We start from the raw sequence: 19392 nt of genomic DNA, 5'->3' as shown, positions 1-19392 counted from the left end.
TTTCTGATTACTTTAATGTTCAACAACCTCTTTTTTTTTTTTTTTCTTAACTATTTTCATTTAACTATTCAATCAAGTACTAGTATACTACTTGGTCAATTGTGATTATTAATGAGTTACTTCATAGTTCATACAGTATGATTAAATTCTATCTGCTATCGGTTATTTATTTTTTTTTTAATGTTTTTAATTAATAGATTACCATTTATTAATTATGTATAAATAACTTTAATATTTTATTTATATATACGTAGTACATTTGTAATAATAAGATTGATTATAGAAATTTGTGTTTATTTATTTTTTTTAATGTAATCCAAGTTTATTTTTTTCGAATGTAATCCAAATCCCTCCATATATATTTATCATCAAATTGTTTAAAGTCTAATTATTTAACATTATGATAAGGTAATAGATTTTTATTTATCAATTATTGGATTACATAACTTGGAATTGGTGTTTACAAACAAATATTTATTCATTTGTCGGATAATTTTCTTAAAATACGATGAACATTTTTACTCCTCTTTTGCCATATAGGAATACTTGTTGTATACGATTTCAAATAAATATTAAACAAATTATGTGAATTTCTTTTTCCTTGAGATTTTTGTCGAACATTGAACCTTCGAAATTTGTCCCCCCGGATTAGAAATCCTGGCTCCGCCACTGCATAGCACTACCTCTTTATTTACAGGTTTATTTATTTCAATCGGTAAAGTTTTTCACATAAAAAAAATAAATAAAAAATACAAAATTCACCTGAAAATAAATAAAAAATATTTTTTAAAAAACAGACTTACCTCAAAAAAAAAAAAAAAAAAAAAAAAGGACTTTTTTTTTTGAGAGAAAAAAAAAGGACTTTATAAACCCAAAGTTGACTCATTGACGCCAAACCAGTGTAGTTCTGAAATCTGTTCCTTTCTTCTCTGAACAGATTTCTTTTTTTTTTTTCGAAACAACTGAACAGATTTCTTTTTAGCTCATTAAATTATAAAAATTAATATAATAGATAAATACAAATACAAACCAAAAAAACAGCTTTTTAATTTTTTTTTTTTTTATATTTATTTTTGATATATACTTGAACAAGCCTAAAATTCTCCCACCTTCACTCTCTCTACTTTCTCTCTCTTGGGGTTTTGGCTTTCACAGCAAGCTCTTCTTTTCAGTCGATCGCCGTCGTAAAAACCCTTAATTCTCTTTAAATTTCCTAAATTATTTCAGAATTTGATGACAATTTCAAATTCTGGAGTTTAATTCTGTTAATTTGCAGAGTTTTTGTTGATTTTTTTCGTTCAATTTGGCGGTAATTTAAATGGAGGATTATGCTGATAGTGATAATGAGTTTTATTATGATGATGCTGATGAAGAAGATGATGATCGAGATTCTTTGAATTTAATTGAAGATGCTAATAATGATGTTTCCCTCACTAATCGCACTGCTTCATCAATCAAGGTTTCTTTTTAATTTTATTTTAATTTTTTTTGCTATTCTCAATTTAAATTTTTTTGTCTAATTTCTTGAATTAGGGTTTGTTTTTTAATTTGGAGAAATCTTTTCTTTCTTTTGTTTAATTTAAATTTTAGGTGAATTTTTTGCTGATAAATTTTAATATGGTTGATGAGTGTTGCCTGTATAATTATGGAAGTAAATTTTGATTTTGTTTAGCTTTGAATTCGAATTGGTATTGATCTTAATTTTTGAGTTTGTTTTGTTTTTTTGTTTTTGTTTGTTTTTTTTTTAAAAAATTACTTCTATTTTTTGCACCACCTAATTGTGAATGCTGCTCCTGTAATGTATCCTTTAATTTTACTTTAAATTTTTGCTCTAAATTCTCATCGATGGTGTTCTATTAATTTATTTATGTTTGGTCTTGTTTTTCGAAGTGTCAACTTTTGTTTAGTTCGTCTCAATTTAAATAATTGTTGTGTCTGGAATTTAATTTCTGGTTTTGGGTTTATAGAGTGTTGGATATCGGTGGTTGTTATTAAGTCATTTTATGGAGAAAATTATACTGTTTTTTAGCTTCGAATTTGAGTTGATCTTAATTTTTGCTACATTACTCTTTTACGTAGTATACCTATGATTTTGTCATAAAACTGTTTTTGAATCTATTTTATAATTTTTTGAATGTGAATGTTGCGATTTATAGCGTTTTTTGTGTTGAAGTGTTCTTTGGTTTCTACTTTCTAGTTTATGTATAAGCTTCTGCTTACCTCCATTTAAGTTACTTTTGTTAACCTTTGAGGAAAGATACCTATCAAAACATTACATGTAAAACAAGTAAAAATCTGATCTCTTTTTGTTGCTTTGACATTATGTAGGTGATCAGAAGGGATTCACTTCGAGTAGCGCAGGTTAGAATTTATCCCTTTAGCTCTTTCTGTATGTAGTGTTATATGTTGAAATGTTTTTATGGTTTACATTTGTTGTAGCTTGAAAATTGAAGAATTTGAATCTGGTACTGTTTGTTGCAGACTGAAGACTTGCATAGAATAATGGATCTGTTGTCATTGAAGGAGCATCATGCAAGAACCCTTCTTATACATTATCGTTGGGATGTGGAAAAAATATTGGCAGTGCTCGTGGAAAAAGGAAACGAACAATTGTATGTGGAAGCTGGTGTCAGAGTAACAGAACATGCTAATATTCCTTCTTCTTCTTCATGTTCTTTTCTTGATTGTGACATTTGTATGGAAGAACATCCTGCCAATAAGTTTACAACAATGGATTGTGGCCACTACTTCTGCAATGATTGTAAGTCTCTTTGCTAATGCAAGTATGTAGAGCTTATATTGATTTTTTTTTCTTCAGGTCCTAATAGCAACAAAATGTGACTTTTACGTGTTAAAACATTTCATACTACGTATTATGATAAAATAAATATCACTCTATTCAATGTAAATGATAACCGATTTCATATTGTAAAAATGCAAGAGGTGAAAAGAGTCATAGACATTTTTTTTGTATGTTCCTAATTAAAAGTTAGCTCCCTTTGTCTTTTAGGATTCTAGTTTCGTTATCACCAATTTTCTTTTCACTTCAATTTATTAGCTATGGACTGTGGTTATATATTTGTCTCAACTTCCATCTTTTATTTTCTTATTTGGTTTCAAAGTTGCCTCCAGTAAATTTCTCTAGATGTGCTCTTGCATAACTTTAAACTTCAGCTTCTTGTAATTCTCTGAGTGGTAAAATATACAAATGTTATGGCCATTAAACAACATAGTGGTAGAACCGTAGAATACTTTGAAGTACAGCAAGGAAAATCCATTTTTTGCTGTTTGAGATAGCTGTTGATAGTGATAAATATGTTTGTATTGCCTTTTTTTGCAAATCTATTTGTTGGATGTTGTTCTAAGTCTGGTCATTGTTAGACATAGTCATATGGTAATAATGATAGGACTCTTGATGATTTTGTGTTTCTTTTTTTTTTTTTAGGTTGTAATACTTTATCCCCATGGATGACCAGCCTGTCTCACACATTTGGAAACCGTGTGTTAATTATAAGTTTTTACTTAAATTATTAGGAATTCTTAAAATTAATTAATTTCGGAATGAATAAATTTGTCCAAAGCATAGTTAGTATGAGATTTGGTACAGGTTCACAATTCACTACCTAATTTGTTAAATTGAACCAAAAATTACTACTTTTATATTATAATTTTCGGTTTGCTTTTGAGGGTTGATTGGTGAATCTGGTATCACTGCTTCAAAGTACTAATATTTACTTTATATCATTGATGATCACCTTTATAGGATTCTTTGAAACCTAATAATATATTAACAATGTGTTTGGATTGAAAATGTGGAGGAAAAGGAAGGGAAATGGAGAGATATCTTCCATTTGGATAACAAATGAGGAAGGAAGGGAGGTGGATGGGAGAGAAATGGAGGGATTAAATTGTAAGAAATTGATCTCTCCAACTACTAGTGTTTGAAAAGGCGCACCTAAGGCGCTGAGGCATAAGGTGTTAGAGGTCATGCGCTTTATATGGTCTAGGTGAGGCTACTTTGATGAGGCACAGCCTAAGGCGCACCCCTGAGGCGCACAAAAAGTTTTTTTTCAGAATTTTTTTTATTGCTTATTATATGCACCTCACTTCAATGAGTCACACCGAGGCACTCCTTAGGCGCAAGGTACTCCGAAACGCCTTGGTGTGGCTTGAGCCTTTTTATACAGAGCCAACAATGGAGAGGTTTGGAAGGATAACTCATCAATTTTCCCTCTCTTCCCTTTTCCTTCCCTCCCCTCCCCCCTCCCTCTTCTTCTTTTCCTTCCCCTTTCTTTATCTAAATATTTATATACAGTTTTCTTCAGCAACTTAGTTGCAATGGAAATGGTAAATTAGACTGAAACAACTGTGCCTAACTACTTCAAACAGAAAAATCCCCATTGCAACCTCAGCCCATTGCACCACTCACCTCAGATGCACACTCATTCACGCTGTGACCACTCACAAGGCACACTGCCTGCTAGAATTTGATTTAATGACAAACAGGAGATCGGGAGCTAACAACTTAAGATTTAGTATATAGAAATGCTTAGACTTGGTGGGATTTGTAAGGGAGGAGAAATTTAGCTGTTTTATATTGGTTTGGGGATATTATTGTGGTAACAATGAGTTAACATTAAATATATATATACTTTAGTGCTGAAGGTAGAAATTTCTTTTGCCAAACAGTTGTAATATAAATTAAGGGAAAGACTGTACATGTATGTTAAAGATTGAAGATCAAGATGAGTACTTGTTTTATGCTCATTGGTGATTAGTAATTACTGACAAGCTGTGTAAACATTAGGATGTTGTTGTTTGTTGGGAGGAGAGAGAGAGAGAAGATAATTAATTGGAACTGGGAGTTGGGATGAGCCAAAGAGATGAATTGTCGAAGGCAAAGGATTGGAATTAGGCTTTTCTACATTGATTTCTTGAATATCACAAAGTTCATCTGATTACCCCAAAAAAACTTTAGTGAACAAAATGTGCTCTTTACAAGTTTGGGGCCCTAAATAACTGCTGGTTGCATCTGGCTAATGGCCAGCAATGTAGATGACCACCTTGGGTGTTGGGTCTAGTCAGGTACTTGTTAAGGCACCCACCAAAATTATTTTGTAGTGGGAGTTATTATGCAGTGATGTGTTTACTTTTTAGATGGGTTAATACTTAATAGTGGCTTGTGTACATTAAACTTTTCCAATGATGCCCGAACTGAAATTCGAGTTAACTTCTGTATGGTTCCCTTTTGTGTGTAGAAATTAGGAAGTGTTTGCTGCAGTGTTTTTGGGGGAGGTGAAGGTAATTAAGAAGCTTTTATACCCCTTTCGTCCCCAAATCAAATTCCTTTTTGTACTAAGATTGTGGGGTTTGTTTGGTTAAAGGTGAATATAAAGAAGATATTGGGCTTTGGTTCATTAATAGTGGATAAACAAGATTAAAAGATACAGGGGTTGGTTGATTATAACCAAATAAAGAAATAGATAAAAGTAAAATGAAATTTGTATTTATTGACAAAGTTTTTGGGTGGAATGGAGCTTTTATTGACAAGATTAAAATGATGTCTGAAACTATTTTTCATTTCCCCTTCCCATTGACTAAGAACATCCCAAATTATTCTATCATGATTAAACCAAACTCTTCTTATACCGTGACCACCTAACCAATTCCTTAATTATTACCTCCCTACTACGAGTTCATTCCATCACCTCCATCAACACAATACCTTTTGACTTCCCCTCTTATAAGTCTTATAACACATACAATAGAGTTGCGCATGTGTTGGGTACCTGAATAGATGATGTTATCAATCAAATATTTGATAACCATGAAACTGAAATTCAATACTTATACATGTACTAGAATATTTGAATCTGGTGTCAGAAACCTGATACCTAAATTATGTAATTATTAACAAATTAGGGGTTTAGGCTTTTGAGAAAAAAAAGGAAAAAGGTTTTTGGGCACCCAAAACTTTTAAAATGATAACTAGTTTGCTTAAATTTTGATGCGGGTACCCATCCAATATATATTTCTGACCGCTCTTTCAGATTTTCAGATGGTTTGGGTACACAACCAAGTCCCCTTCCGCAGCAGCGCTCAACAAAATAACTCCAATCAACCCTCTTCACTAACCACTAGTATATAACAGCCCTTGAAGCCTTCCACTACCCAGCTCCTTTAAACCTACCAAGCATGAAGCAAATTGTGCTATTTAACCACCACCAGCTATAAAGGTGATGGAGTAGTAAAGGTAGAAGAGAGAAAAGAGCTCATCTATTATAGTCAATAATTTATTATAATTTTAATACGACAATCATTAGTACTCCTTCAAACTAGCAAAACCTGAAGTAAATTAACCACTACCGTGAGTGAGATAAAGGGAGATAGCGAGTAGAATGGAGAGAGAAATAGCTCATTTATTATAGTTAATAATTCAAAATAATTTTAACAGGACAATTATTGCGAAATAAAGAAGATATACAAGAAAGTTGAACACATACTTTGTGTGATGGTTGTGGGTGGGGTAGGTGGTCAACTTTAAGTCTATTACTCTACTTGCTCTCTATGATCATCACCTCACGTTTTAGTGGAATGTAAAAATGCTACTATAACATTGCATTTGTTGTGCTGTAAATGTGATTTCCTATTTAACCAAACATATCAGAGCTTATCCAGATTTGAACTATATAGAGTACTCAGATACAGCAACATGTCAATATGTGGCTATTTTATGTGCTAGTCAGTGCTTTATTAGGATGAGTTAATGGCCTTTGTCATCTCTTGCTCCATTTTCACCCAAGGCTTTTGGAGTTTCGGATAAATTAAAAGAAAATTTTGCTTGTTTTAGAGTTCCTAACTTGTGAATATAGTTTACTGAACTTATGCCTTGTTTACTTCACCTTATTCAAATAATATTCAGATTTTCAGTAAAATTGTTTTCATGTAAGCTAAAGTAAGTTTAGTATAAATAAGTTCTAATCAGTAAAAATTAGTAAATCGAAAGAACAAATAGAATAAAGATTTAGTAAAATTAAGTTTTAATCAACTAAAATAATTAAGTTTCAGTAAAAATTATATAATTATAGTTAAAACTATGTTAGTTCAGTAAAATTGGTTTCAGTTCATCAATAGTAAGGTGAAGAGAACATGGCCTAGGGGGGGGGGGGGGGGGGGGGGGGGGGGGTTGGGGAGGAGGTTGCCCGTGCCCCTTAGTTTATAGTGATAATTGGCCTTCTATGCGCTGCATTTTTGCTAAGTTGATGCTTACCCTCCCCCCACCCCCCCCAGGTTGCCCGTGGCCCTTAGTTTATAGTGATAATTGGCCTTCTATGCGCTGCATTTTTGCTAAGTTGATGCTCCTCCCCCCCCCCCCCCCCCCCTGTTTTGATGAACGAATAGTGAGTTGGTGCAATGTGATTGTTCGCTTGTAATTTAACTCTTGAATTATAGAAGATTGGTGATTTGGCTAAGTTTCCGGCTGCATATCTTCTTGATCCTTCAAAGGCTGTGGCTTTTCTATAATTTTTTTTTTAAAATTTGCACATTGAAGCTTGTTCTTTCTTATGTCTTCTTTCACCAACTAACAAAATTTGTACCTTTCTGCTATTTTCTGATAACTAGGCTGGACAGAACATTTTATAGTGAGGATAAATGAAGGCGAGAGTAGACGAGTTAGATGCATGGCACATAAATGCAATGCGATTTGTGATGACGGGAAAATAAGAAATTTGGTTTGTAAGAGAGATTCTGCGGCGGCTGAAAAATTTGATCGCTTTCTTCTGGAGTCCTACATAGAGGATAATAAAAGGGTTAAGTGGTGCCCAAGTGTTCCCCATTGTGGAAACGCTATACGTGTTGAGGAGGATGATTATTTTGAGGTTGAATGTGCATGTGGTCATCAATTCTGCTTTGGCTGTTCATCTGAAGCACACTCTCCTTGCTCCTGTCTGATGTGGGAGCTTTGGATGAAGAAGTGTCAAGATGAATCAGAGACAGTTAATTGGATCACAAGCCACACAAAGCCTTGTCCTAAATGTCACAAACCTGTGGAAAAAAATGGAGGATGCAACCTTGTTGTTTGTGTTTGTGGCCAAGCATTCTGGTAAGCACTTCTGTCAGGCTCTTTCAGCCATTGCAGTGATTGTTTATGATTATGATATCTAGTTGTTTTGCTTCTTTCATAAAGAAAGATCAATAAGCATCATCTTTATCAGTAGCTTTAAATTCTGTCATTGCTGTCATTTAAGTGTCGATTCATTACTGTATTTACCTATATATCCATTTGACCAAGATTCAACTAGATTTGATGGTTTATGGAGAGACCATGGGGTGATTGTAAGTCGTAACTAAAAATTGTGTCCAGCTGTGTATTTGTATTCTTTTTGTCTTTTTCTTTTCATACCGCTCAGTCAACTTGGCCTGTGTGAGCGTGCTAGACAATATGGGAAAGTGTGGATAGGTAAGGAAATCCACTCCTCAAATTTTCCCTCGTGGGAAATGAACCTCCCACCTCATGGTTGGAAGATGCTCTCCTTTCCAGTTTCCACTAGGTCAACCTTAGCTTGGTGTGTATTAATTTGTATGCATGCATCATTTATGTGTTTCAGTGTGTATGCATGCATCATATATGTGTTTTGGTGTGTATACATACACATTATGAGCACATTCAAACATACAAGGTTTGTACCTTTTCTGTTTCAATATTTTCGTGTGATTCAAGTCTTCTTAATTTCTAATCCTAGCTATATGACTATATCTTGTGTCTGGTTAGTAGCAATCACATGCTTTTTTTAACTTTCAATTTGTGAGTTTTAGATATTTTTGGTGTTGAGAATTGCTTTCTTGCGTGACAGAGTTGACACATTGGTTACTCCATATTCAATAGAAACTTAAAAGGCTGAATTGATATCATATTTTGTGGTTTTGAAGCTACTTGTTTAACCTCATTTACTTTTCATTTTCTGTTAACCTTTTCACATAATTGTATTACAAGCTCCTTCATCTTTTAAAGTTCTTGGAGTCATACAAAAAGTTGACGTAAATTGGAACTCCGCTGAATATGCTGGTTTTGACTGTAACTGGAATTTGGATTTCTCCTAGAGTACTTGTTTGTGAATTAATCTTTTATTGGTCTTTGGATGCAGCTGGCTTTGTGGTGGAGCTACAGGTAGAGAGCATACGTGGTCTACTATTGCTGGTCACAGTTGTGGGAGATTCAAAGAAGATGATCTAAAGAAAGCCGAGCATGCAAAGTTGGAATGGTGGCGTTATATTCACTATCATAATCGTTATAAAGCTCACACAGATTCATATAAGCTCGAAGCTAAACTGGAGGAAACTATTAAGGAGAAGATATCAAGTTTGGAAGACAGGGATACAACCTCCAAGGACTTCAGTTGGGTGACAAATGGACTTTACAGATTGTTTAGGTCCAGACGTATCTTGTCATATTCATACCCATTTGCTTATTACATGTTTGGTAATGAGCTGTTTAGGAATGAAATGACCAAGGAGGATAGAGAAATAAAAAAGAACTTGTTTGAAGACCAGCAACAGCAATTGGAGGCCAATATTGAGAAACTTTCAATGTGTCTGGAGGAGCCATTTCATACGCTTGACGATGACAAAGTTTTAAAAACAAGAATGCGGATAATAACGATGATGACCATTGTTGACAATCTATGCAGGAAAATGTGGGTTCAACAACTAATTCTTCCATCTTGTATAGTGCTGGCAGATGCATATCATATTTTGTTGCCCATTCTTTTCCTAGTGTATAAAAATTTGTTTATGGTATTAGTTTGGTTGAAATATCTCTTGGACACTTTATTTACTTGCTTAATGTGTACTTTGTGCAGGTATGAATGCATTGAAGGTGATCTGTTAGGATCTCTTCAGCACACGATACACATAATTGCTCCGTATAGGTCAAAGGGGTTGGAGAAAGCATCAGAAATAAATGATTGGCGGAACCATAGTTATACTGGGGAGAGAAATTCCAGCTCAAATGGTAAGGACTTATAACTTTTAGATTTAAGGTAGTTGGTTTTGTTATAGAATTAGACTTAAATGATGCCTCTTCTTGGCCGTTTTTGATGATTAGGCCGGTTAATAGTGTGCCATCCCCTTATCCCTGACCTGAAGACTTGGGTCATCAACAAAGAATAAACCAGTAACTCGAGTTAGTTGAAGTAAAAAAAAAACTTTTGGTGCTTAAGTTTTTCTATCTAGTAACCTAAAAAAAGAAAAAGTGCATTTAGTGAGTGATTTTAGTTGAAAAAACAGTTTTATGTGATGAAATATAGTTTAACATCAACATTTCATTGGATTTGATTTTTTATTTTTTATTTTTTGGGTGATACCCACTTTGATTTATCTTTGTTGGGTTAACGTATCTCTTTCTTTCTTGTCATCTTCATATAATTTTTTTGTAGCAGATCTCCTGTGATTATGATTGGTAAACCGTTGTTACAGAATACGTAGAAATTCATCTGTATATAACATCTATCCTTTGAAAGGACACAGTAAAAGACATTTAAACGGCTGTGTTGATTTTTTTTACTTTAATTATTCTGAATATATAAGTTTTGTTTAGGAGTTAAGAGAAATTTACTTGAAGCCAAAACACGTCTGCTGAACCTCTTTCTTGATATTAATTTAGTTAACCTCTACTTTTGCTTAATTCATCTTGTTAGTAGATCAAGTTATAACCTCTTTTGGCTTTCAGTTAATTTAGTGAAGAAAGTTTGAAGGTAGAATAACGCCAATTGGTCTTTCGAAAGCTACTGATACATACGGGCTTGGTTCTTATACATATAGGAGTGAAGGGGTCGGATGAGTCATCTACAGACTTGGTTCTGAATCAAACTGAGAGTGGATGCTCTTCAAGAAAACGTGCTAGGGCAGAATCTTCTAGTTTCAGTTTGAATCAAGTTGAGAGTGGATGCTCCTCCAGCAAACATGCTACTGCAGATTTTGAAGACAGATTTTTTGATTTGAACTTGCCTGCTGATGTATGATGATCAACAGCCGATTTATTCGTGTCAAACGTAAAAGGATTTTGATACATATAACCCACAACCTGGAGAGTGCAAATGCTGATTCTGATACCCTTTACGTTTGGAACTACAATGATATTAACCCCTTTTTGGTACTAGCCAAGGCCTAATATGTACAGGGCCTCTGAGTTTAGAATGCAGGAATTATGTAAAGTTTAGCAGTACTACGGTATTACCTAATGCAAAGTATGTCTACTATATTTAGCTAAGCTTGAATCGTCTAACTTTGCATATTTACGTGATTTGTCTAAACTCAAGTGGCAAATTATTATTAATTGTAGTAATATGACAACACTGGGCTATCAATACATATTGGAGTGTTGCCCCTCTGGGACACTCTTTAGTTGGTCTGGATTGGTATTTGGCACTAAATGTGCAAATAACAAAGTGTTGGCTCATTTGATAAGGTCGTAGAGATTTGGGGTTTGAATCTTATCAAGTGAGGGTGCTTGGGGAGTTGGGAGTAGTGATGTCTTTATCCTCCCCTTTCCTCTCTGCCTACCCTGTCAAGAAAATCATGAGGGATGAAGTTTGTTTAGGGTTCTTATCATTAGAGTTTCGGCTTCATATCATTTAATAATAATAATAAAAAAAAAAGAGCACTTAGATCATGTAAGATCGACCTTTGAGGTTGATGAGGTAAGGCAGTGTTATTGCTCCTCATTTCATATCCTTAAGGATTAGGGATCATAACTTGTGGGTTTATATTGTAATTTTGTCTAAGAAATCAATGAATTTAAGCAAAAATAGAAGAAGTTCAATGGGGAAACGAAGAACTTCAGACATGGCAAGGGATTTTAATAGAGGATGATGATACCCACCCTACCTTTTCAGGGCATACCATGCCCTATGTATTTTCAATTTTTCTTAGGATTTTCGTTTAATTTGGCCACAAAGGCGTTGGAGATATGGTGGTGGAAATGGTTATTCATGAGAGGAAAGCTCGATAAGGTTCAATGGAGTATTAGAAGTTGAATTGAAAGTGGTGGGAAGAGGAAGAAGAATAAGAAGGGAGAAGATAGAGTGGGTCGTTGGTTGGAATTGGAAGAAGTAGATGAAGGTGGATCATGGGTTGGGATCAAAGGAAGAGGATAGAGGTGGTTGTTGGTTGGGATCAAAGGACGTAGATAAATGAGGAGAATAAGGAAATGAGAAAAAATTACAACAAAAAAGTATATTCCTTCGTCCCCTAATTACAGGACTGTATAACATTTGTATTCCATTTTAGGTGCTCCAAAATGTTATACTTATTAGATAATTTTTTTTATATTAGGATTATGATTTTGGACAACCTTTTAATGATTTATGATTCAATCATCCTCTCTCTTCTCTACCTTTTTATTTTATTTTATTTATTTATTTATATATTCATTTTTTTTTTGAGTTGGCGTTGATATAAAGGGACAACTCCCTTGATTTTGGACAACCTTTTAATGATTTATGATTCAATCATCCTCTCTCTTCTCTACCTAATTACAGGACTGTGTTTTTAATTTCAAAATTTGATTTTCTTGGTTTAATTTATCCCTATTATAGATCTTTTCCTTAATGTGTAGCTCGCATGAAGAACATCTTCTATATTATTCGATCTATCAATTTCCTAAAATAGTACCAGAAATATATCCTAACATATATGCGCAATACTTTATCTCCTAATAGAAATAAACTTTTAAGAAAAGTAAAAGTATACTTTCTCTCTCTCTAGCAGAGAGCCTCTCTCTCTAGGAAATTACTAGAGCCCTTAACACAACCATCGTTAATCACCGACAACCGTTTATTTCCACCGCTCAATTATTCAATTCAATCACCAAATTTACATAACTTTTATACTCTTTTGGTCAGAAACCCCAATTTTATTAAATAAATTGGAGGTGTTTGAGTCGCTGTTCCGTGTTCTTACCTTTAGTTCAATTTGCTGCTGCTTGTTGTTAATCTCCGGCGGCTCTTCATGTTCACCGGTGACGATTCCATATCAGCGGCGACGGTTTGTCCTTAATCAGTTTTACTACTCCGTAAGGTTGAGATTAAAGTTTAGTGTTACTTTCAATTAAATGGTTTTGTTCTCTGCGTCAACATAGGCTTTGTTTTTTGTGGTTGTTATTTTCATAGCTCTGCTTGTTATTCCTAGTTTTTTTGATTGCGAGTTCCTTGATTGTCTCTATCCCTCGTTTAATTATTATGACTTCGGCTCAATTTAATAACTATCCAAGAGGGAATCAGTCCTGTTACAAACCTCAATACTCCAATTTCCATCGGCATCTAGTTCTCGGGAAATTTGTAGACTATCGGCACTTCTCCGAACGTCGAATTCAGGATTGGGTGTCATATCAGTGGGTAAGATTTGGAGAAATTAAAGTTCAGAAGTTCAACAATACCTTTCTGTTTCTATGTGAAGATGCTAGTGATAGAGATGCTATGTTGGAGCAGGGAACTTTGGCGTACCAGGCGGCTCTTCTAGTGTTCAAACCTTGGACTTCGGGTGCCTCAATCCGGGATGTCAATTTCAGTAAGGCTGCTATATGGGTTAAACTTGATGAGGTGCCTCTAAATCTATGCAAGATAGATGTTGTTAGACCGATGCTCTCTTTGGCTGGGAACATTCTGTGTGTTGATGATCCCCTGCCAGGTTCAATTACATGCTTGCTTAGAGTAAAGCTCCAAATTAATGTCTTTGAACCATTATTACCAGGTTTCTTCTTGGACATTGGCAATTCCTATTTTAAATGGATTAATATCAGATATGAAAATCTGTTTATTATGTGCTCTAGATGTAATCGAGTTGGACATAAGAAGAATTCTTGTCTTTTGACCTCTCTCAGGCCTACTTCTTTGGTGGATGATAGATTTGGATTGTGTACGTCAACATTTGATCAGGATCATAATTTCTCCAATGCAAATATTGGTCTAAAAAGGACTGAAAAATATAGAACATCTAGAGTGACTCTTAGGAGTATTTTCAAAGCCAGTGTCCCACCCAAACCCCAGAGTACCCACTTAAGAAAAAGGCCCTTTGTGTTGGATAATTCACCCTTCTCCTCCCCAAAAAAGAGGAAAATGTACTTTGAATCCACAGAACATATTAATCTTCCAACTCGAAATCCTACCCGCACTCCAACCCCATCCCATTTCTCACCCTCTAAAACCCCCCCACCCAATTCTAAGCCCAAAATGATTAATCCGTTATTCTCCTCACACAGATTACATTCTCTACGACACCTGAATCCTCTTTTTAAGAGATTAGCACGACGTCCATTGCCGGTAAAGAGGGTTGGGTCGGATATACTCAAACATCATGGGAAACAGTGGGGATGGGTGAAGTCAGTTGGTCCTATGAAGAGATCGTCTTCGAGTTCTGCTAAAATTATATTGTGTTGTTTTGAGGATAAAGGTTCGGATTTTGTCTGTCTTCCCTTTAAGAACCGTAAAGGGATCGGTACTTCTTCTCCAATTCAGATGTCTCGGTCTGGTTCTTCTTCTGAGGGCTTGGTGGCTGCCCGTTTAAGGCCACCAGGAGGTAGATGAAGATTGTGGCTTGGAACTGTAGGGGTTTGGGTCAGGCGGACTCCCCTAAAGTTCCTTACATTGCATCCTTAGTCCGCTCTCAGGGTGTCAATATTGTGTTTTTAGCTGAAACTATGGTGTGTGTAAATTCTGCAATGCAAAAGTTATCTTCCCTGTCATATTCAGGTTTTGTGGGTGTAGATTCGGTAGGTCTTAGTGGTGGCCTTTGTGTATTTTGGTTTTCCCCAGTTGTGATTGATCCTATTTTGATTTCTCCGCATGTAATATTGTGTCGGATTGTGGAGAATTTGGTAATAAAATATGTCCTTTTTCTGTATGGAGCGCCTCATGTTTCTGACCGTATGACGGTATGGTCAGATATCTCTGATATTTTAGCTACTTATCCGAATGTTGTGTTAGTCGGCGATTTTAACCAGGTTGAATATTTATCGGATAAAGTAAGGGGAAATTTGGATATTCCTGGCCGTCATGATTTCATACAATGGAAATTAGACATGGGTCTAATAGATATTCCCTTTACAGGACCTTTTTTTACTTGGACTAATGGGAGAATAGTGTCAGATCCTGCTTTTGAGAGATTGGACAAAGCATATGCTACATCTCTTTGGTTACAGGATAGGCCTGCTACTTTTGTTCAGCACCAACCTATTTTGTTTTCTGATCATGCAGCTATTATTTTGAGTGATTCTTTTTCTACAGGTACTTGTAAAAGGCCATACAGAATTGAAAACTGGTGTCTTAGATCTGCAGATGTGGCAGACATGGTGAGGTCTATCTTTGCAATACATGTTCCGGGTTCTCGAATGTTTTCTTTATCTCGAAGGCTTTGTATTCTTCGTCATCGTTTGTTAGCCTGGTGTGTTACTCACAAGAAGATGTGGGGTATTGATTGGAAATCTTTGGTTGCTGATGTTTCTCAAGCGTCTGCTGTTCTTAACTCTCGTTACGACCGTTGCCTTTTCCATACAGTGCGAATGGAGAAGATTGCTGCGGCTCAGGCGGCCTTTTTATTTTGGAAACAGCGAGCCAAATTGAAATGGGATGCGTTTGGTGATGAGCATACCCATTTACTTTTTTCAACTGTTCAGGCTCGCAGGAGGAAAAACTGTATTCTGGGTTTGCGGGATAATGACAGTTCTTGGGTTTCGGATGCGAGGGGTATTCGTTCGATTGTCTTGGATTTCTACAAGGCTCTCTATAGTGGAGACTCGCAATGCCCATCCTCGGTTCAATCCTCTGTTTCTCGGTTTTCTTGGGAATCTCTTCATTTGCCGTCTTTATCTGATACGCATCGCCAGTCCTTACTAGCTCCTTTCTCTACCGATGATATTAAGCGGGCTATGTTCAGCATTGCAGACGACAAATCCCCAGGTCCGGACGGTTTTTCTTCGGCGTTTTTTAAAGCTATTGGCATGAGGTAGGAAACCATGTGATCACCGCTGTTCAATTTTTTTTTTGCACATGGGTATTTACTTAAGGATTGGAATCGTACGTTCTTGGTTTTAATTCCGAAGGTGGATCACCCTGAGTCTGTTTCTCAATTCCGTCCTATTGGCCTTTGTAATGTCGTCTATAAATGCATTACTAAATGTCTTTCTCATCGATTGCGTGGTGTACTTCCAGATTTAGTCTCGGACTACCAAAATGCCTTTATTCTTGGTAGGCTAATGTCAGATAATGTTTGATGGTACATGAGTTGATTTCTTTCATGAATGCTTCCAGAGCCAAAAAACGATTTTATGCGGCACTGAAACTGGATATGAACAAAGCCTATGACAGGGTTAGTTGGGAGTTCTTATCCCGGGTGCTTCAGGTCTTTGGGTTTCCTCCCTATTGGATTCATTTAATCATGCAGTGTGTTTCTACAGTGTCGTATCAAGTGCTAGTTAATGGTGCTCCTTCCGAGTCTTTCCATCCTCAGTGGGGTTTACGTCAAGGGGATCCTCTTTCTCCCTACCTATTTGTTCTTTGTATGGAAGTGCTCTCTGCGATGTTGAGGAAAGCTGAGATGGAAGAGCTATTTCATGGTATCAAAATTTCGAGGGGAGCTCCATCTATATCACATCTGTTCTTCGCGGATGACTCTCTTTTGTTCTTCCAGGTTTCGCCGGCTGCTTGTGAACAAGTGATGAATATTCTTTCTGAGTTCTGTGCTATCTCGGGACAAATGCTTAATATGCAGAAATCTTTTGTAAAGTTTAGCCCAAATACTCCGGAGGATTATCGAGCATATTTGTCTAAGTGTTTACAGCTTCGGTCTGAATCACGATTTGGTATTTATCTGGGGCTTCCTGTCGATTTGGGTCGTAGTAAGTGTTCCGAGTTTGGTTTTCTTGTAGATAAGGTGGTTAAACGCCTTGAGGTGTTTGCTGCAATGCACCTCTCCCCTGCGGCGAAGCTGATCATCATTAACTCGGTGCTCCTTGCCTCGTTTAATCATATTTTGTCTGTTTTCCAAATTCCAGAATCTATTTGCTCTCGGGAAGACAATTTGTTAGCCAGGTTTTGGTGGAAATCTTCTCATTCGAGTCGTGGGATGGCTCTTCGTTCTTCTAAGTTGCTGCAACTTCCGAAAGGACTGGGGGGTTTGGGTATTCGTAGTCTTGCACCGTTTAATTCTGCTTTATTAGCAAAACAGAGTTGGCGTCTCATTCAATCCCCGCAGTTGTTGGTTTCCCGTCTTCTATTTGCTAAATACCCTTCGTTAGCAGGAGGTGCTGCGTCCTCGGTTTCTCGCCCTTCTTGGGGTTGTCGTGGTCTTCTCTCAGGAATGTCTGTTTTGTCTAAGGGGTTGGTTTGGAAGGTTGGTTCGGGTTCTCGGGTTCGTATTTTAGAGGATTCTTGGGCTCCTGGTGGACAGGTTCAGTTCAAGGATCTTCCGCCAGAGACGGTTAGACCGACTCTTGTATCTTCTTTACTTGATCCGCGTTCTTACGCGTGGGATACTTCGATTGTTCATAGGTTGTTTGATTCTCTGTCGGCTGCTAGGATTCTTTCTTTGGATCGGCCGAGGAGGCTAATGGATGATTTTGTATACTGGAAGTTCACCAGAGATGGGGTTTTCTCCACCAAATCGGCTTATGCCTTTCTTTGCCAGTCTCCTGTGGCCCCTGGTTTTGGTAGCCGGTTGACACCAACCTGGTGGCGGAGGTTTTGGCGGCTTCCTATTCTTCCTCGGTGGAAAGTGTTTGGCTGGAAATTGTTACATGATGCTCTTCCGATGGCATCCCTTCTGCATTCCCGAGGTTGTCCAGTTGACCCAGTTTGTGCCTTTTGCCATCGGGAGTGGGAAGCGGTGTCGCACACCTTCAGAGACTGCCCTGCTGTGAGATCTTTATGGCGGTCGGGAGTGTTGGGGTTTTTTTGGGATCTTTGGCAGTTCCCTCAGTTCGGGGATTGGCTGGCTGACACCGTTTCTCGGTTTTATTCTCATAAATTTTGGAAGGGCATTATGTCTTTATTTGCTATCATTTGGGCTATTTGGCTTTCCCGAAACCAGTTAAGATTCAAACATGCGGTTTGGTCGCCCAGGACAATTGAAGGTTTGGCTGAGGATTGGTTCCACCGTTGTGTCCAGTCTCAAGATTGGAAGAAATCTGTATTGGGATCTTGTTCGCCTGGTTCGCATGTGCTTTCAGGTGATCCATGGTTGTGTTTGAGGGGTTTACCTAGTATAAGTCCCACGGTTTGTTTGATAATTGATGGAGCTTGGGATTGCTCCACTGGTAGGGCTGGGGCAGGTTGGGTTATCCGTGACCTTTGTTCTTCGGAGGTTCTGGGAGGAGGTAGTAGGGCCTTTTTGTCTGGGTCGGCATTACAGTCTGAGCTACAAGCTTGTTTATGGGGTCTTCAGGCGGCGGTTCACAAAGGTTTCTTGAAGATTCGAATTCATTCTGATTGTGCAACCCTCCTTTCTTTGCTTCTAAGTTCAGGTCCAATGGACATTTCGGTTTGGTGGCTCATTCTAGAATTGCGGGTGGTTGTTGAGTCGTTTTTGGTGTGCGACCTTCGTAAGGTTCCTCGGTCCTGGGTTTCTCTGGCTCATTGGTTAGCTGGTTGTGCTCGACGACGGCAGTTGTTGTTTTTTCATTTCTAATTTTGTCTCTTTCTGTTGTAGTTTGTATTTTTCTTAGATAGTTCTTTCGTAAAAAAAAAAAAAAAAAAAAAAAAATAGAAATAAACACGATTTTACTTGGTTGACAAATATTTTCTTTACTAAAATATGTTATGGACGGAATTTAGCCTCAACCTTTGGAAATAACAAACATTTACCAACTAACTGGTACTATCCTAGGTAAGTACCAATGAACTGTGCTTGATACCTACAACACTTTTACTCTTTAATCAAGAAACCTTTCACCAATTAACTGAATTATTCGTACACACTTAATTACAACAAGAAGACTAACTACAATGCAAGTCATATTCTAGAAATCTTCACGTTCTTTAGGTCTTGAATTAGTTTGCTTGGATCAATGTATTTGATTACATCTTTTCCTAGAACATTATTCAAGAAAGCTATCGATATTCAAGTACTAGGAATAGTTGTTACTGCACAAGGAAAATAGTTGATAATACCAAAACAGTTGCACGATTACTATGTCCAACCATTTTTCGGGAAATTGGCTCAATTGTGCCAATTGTGACGTTTATGTCATTTTTCTTCCATCTTTGTGACCTATTAATAACCTTTTTAGTCAAAAAATGAAATTTATGGCGTCACTTATTAGAAGAAAAATGTAATTCATGTCATTTTTATCCCATTTCAATTAATTATCAATAGTTTCCCTAACTAGCTTAAATGCTAATT

The 19392-nt window shown here is 36.5% G+C and overlaps 2 protein-coding genes across 4 annotated transcripts; both read left to right on the top strand.

Annotated features, from left to right (window-relative positions):
- The first annotated feature begins 1082 nt into the window (after nucleotides 1-1082).
- LOC145614668 (putative E3 ubiquitin-protein ligase ARI2) lies at nucleotides 1083-11284 on the top strand. Of its 3 annotated transcripts, none has more exons than XM_081669738.1 (7): nucleotides 1083-1459; nucleotides 2329-2361; nucleotides 2482-2761; nucleotides 7624-8104; nucleotides 9147-9695; nucleotides 9861-10012; nucleotides 10730-10965. In XM_081669738.1, exons 1-7 carry the CDS (start codon nucleotides 1319-1321, stop codon nucleotides 10750-10752), a joined length of 1659 nt encoding a protein of 552 aa, XP_081525864.1. In that variant the 5' UTR covers nucleotides 1083-1318; the 3' UTR covers nucleotides 10753-10965. The 3 variants fall into 3 exon arrangements, with proteins under 3 accessions (XP_081525864.1, XP_081525865.1, XP_081525863.1); XM_081669739.1 differs by lacking the exon at nucleotides 10730-10965 and adding an exon at nucleotides 10440-10711; XM_081669737.1 differs by having other exon boundaries at nucleotides 1092-1459; nucleotides 10822-11284.
- A 3294-nt stretch (nucleotides 11285-14578) lies between these two features.
- LOC145613827 (uncharacterized) lies at nucleotides 14579-18678 on the top strand. Its single transcript, XM_081668874.1, has 2 exons — nucleotides 14579-15999; nucleotides 16305-18678. Exons 1-2 carry the CDS (start codon nucleotides 14579-14581, stop codon nucleotides 18676-18678), a joined length of 3795 nt encoding a protein of 1264 aa, XP_081525000.1.
- The last annotated feature ends 714 nt before the right edge of the window (nucleotides 18679-19392 follow it).

Source organism: Chenopodium album, chromosome 25, assembly GCF_948465745.1.
Source record: "Chenopodium album chromosome 25, dcCheAlbu1.1, whole genome shotgun sequence".
Lineage (NCBI taxonomy): Eukaryota > Viridiplantae > Streptophyta > Magnoliopsida > Caryophyllales > Amaranthaceae > Chenopodium > Chenopodium album.
This window is presented reverse-complemented; position numbering and strand designations above follow the sequence as displayed.